This window comes from Echinococcus granulosus (genome assembly GCF_000524195.1).
Source record: "Echinococcus granulosus chromosome Unknown EG_S00143, whole genome shotgun sequence".
Lineage (NCBI taxonomy): Eukaryota > Metazoa > Platyhelminthes > Cestoda > Cyclophyllidea > Taeniidae > Echinococcus > Echinococcus granulosus.
The window spans coordinates 162,446-164,719 of NW_020170523.1; the positions used below are offsets into that span (position 1 = coordinate 162,446).

The window sequence follows — 2,274 nt, forward strand, 5'->3', positions numbered from 1 at the left end:
AAAGCAGATAATTGAAATCAGTCAGAAAAATAGGTCTCATAAAGGAGCCTCTAGCCTTTATTAATTCTTGACGAGTCTTAGTGGGCTATCCAGCATTTTCTCCATAGGGATGTACTCAGGTCAACATCCATAGGTGGCTGAACAGTGGAAGCACATATCTTCCCCATCACGACAACGGTTTAAGTGTTAAGCGGCAAAATGCAGTCCATCCATTTGCTACTGACACTAAAGCACTTAAATTAGCATTTGTAGTAGAGGCAGAATTTGCCAGAATAAACATCAGGTGAGCCAATGTGAAGGCAAGTGAAGAGATTGACGGCCGGGTGGATTAGTAAACAAATGCAAATGGATGAACAGGCAGAATCGACGCGACTAATCAGCCTGACAGGCGAATTAAGGATACGGGCTTATGAAGTAGTAGGTAAACAGAAGGTAGTTATGAAATGTTGTGTAAACGTTTTTGAGTTATCTACAATGGAGTTTACCCTCTATGTCTGGCATGCCTCGAAAAGTTATCATTGGGTAATTAATGTAAGTAATTTGATCAGTTGTCGGAAAATGAAAATGAAAATGAAGATTTATCATGGCTACGCATTTACAGTGGCTTCTTCTGAGTAGGAGACTTACTACAGCTCCACAAACTGATCTTGCTACTTGAAGATCACCACATGCCTCATCATCCATGGGACGTCAAAGAAAAGAAAGACTAGCTTTTAGTAAACACAAATCTCGTAATGAAGCGGTCGTCATCGGTTCTCGATATTGTTGAGGTGGATTCGGAAGCTGCGCTGTTCTGCTGTCTGCTCTCCGTTTGAACTGCCTTTACTTAGTCGACTAGTTTCAAGAAAATAAAGGCCCAGAGGGAGTCGTAATCACCAAATCTGTTAGGCTCGTAGCTGTCTTACTTGTAACAAACGCAAACCACTCGAAGCACTTCCTCTCACACCATCATTTTGGCTTTGAAGGTGTTAGAAGAAGAAAAGTCATGAGACGATGGCAATGACATAGCTCCTGCTTCAATAATAGATGGTGCTCTACAAATTAATGAAAGGTACTAGTCGATGGTGAATAAAAAACTAATCTGGAACAAAATTTTATCGCCTTCACCCACCGTCTACAAATAGTGCGAAGGAAGTAAAATAGAGGACACTAGTGCATCTTTCAAGCTTCACTGACTCGTACTAGGTAAATTCCACTTGTAGCATCTGGTACTGCAAGATTCTCTTTAAGCAGCCGCTTTCAGACAGATTAGCATAGCTTTTCAAAAACTGTTTTACCTGGACTAGAAATCCTTTAATCGCACTTTCATCAGCTTTAGACGACATCAGATCGGGGACACGAATGATGGCCTCTTCCTGCTGCTCTATCACTATGCCCATGTAGAATTTATGAACCAGTTCTGCAGCCTCACTATGGTGGAAGATATGGCATAAGTTAGGACTGAACATAGAGAATAAATGCCCGTTCGCAGTGCCAAACATCTCAAGATTAGGAGAAGGCTGAAATGTAGAGGTAAAAAGAGAACTTTATACTTACAGAAGGCCCGGGTGACTACCCAGGCAAACGACTTAAATGACATGGCGTGTTAGGATGATAAAATTTGGTAAATGGAGTTTTCAAGGAACTGCATAGGGCTTGCAAGGGTGCCTTACTAAACTCGCCTCCAAACACTCAGTGTAAAGACAATGCTCCTGAAAGTTCCTCTCGCTATTAAAATACGATTTGCGACATCCCTTTCATCATAACGGCCACTGCTGGACACTTGTCGTCAACGAGGAGGGACAACTTGTCATGTGTTTGTGCAAAGGTAAAAGCAAGCTGGTGAGGTTACGCTAACTGCTAAAGTGCTAACGTAAAGCAGGTGAATGCAAAAGTCACCCTTGGACACAGATGCGATGCCTACACCGGCGAAGAAGTAAAGAGTACTAACCTCTTTGCAGCTCACATAGCTCCCCACTTTTAAAGAGTTCTTTACCAGCGCCTTGTGACAAGTTTTCCATCCACGTAGGCGCATCAAATGTGGGACAGGAAGATGATATCCCCTTGTAAACTTCAACATCTGGTAGACACAATGATCTGCGAGTGATATCTAAATGTGTGCCTTCTTGCGAGCTCCAAGTAAAGGGCTAAAAGTGAGAGAAAGATGTCACTTAAGTGGTAGTGTCTGTAATTAAATTGTGATGCATACACTTACACCCATTCACAAAAACATTTCACGATATGAAAAGACCGCCATTTTCATTGCGTCCTCCGCCCTGCCTTTAGTGTCATGGG

The 2,274-nt window shown here is 42.3% G+C and overlaps 1 protein-coding gene across 1 annotated transcript in view; it reads left to right on the top strand. All coding sequences in view use genetic code 11, as the record gives it.

The window, feature by feature from the left end:
* EGR_09337 (oxalate:formate antiporter) overlaps positions 1-2,274 on the top strand; it is a gene marked incomplete at both ends in the record, with an annotated part of 13,094 nt that overhangs the window by 9,177 nt on the left and 1,643 nt on the right. Inside the window, 3 exons of the mRNA XM_024498586.1 lie at positions 120-283; positions 549-614; positions 661-731. Coding sequence (XP_024347017.1) covers positions 120-283; positions 549-614; positions 661-731 — 301 coding nt within the window. The remainder of the gene's footprint in view (positions 1-119; positions 284-548; positions 615-660; positions 732-2,274) is intronic.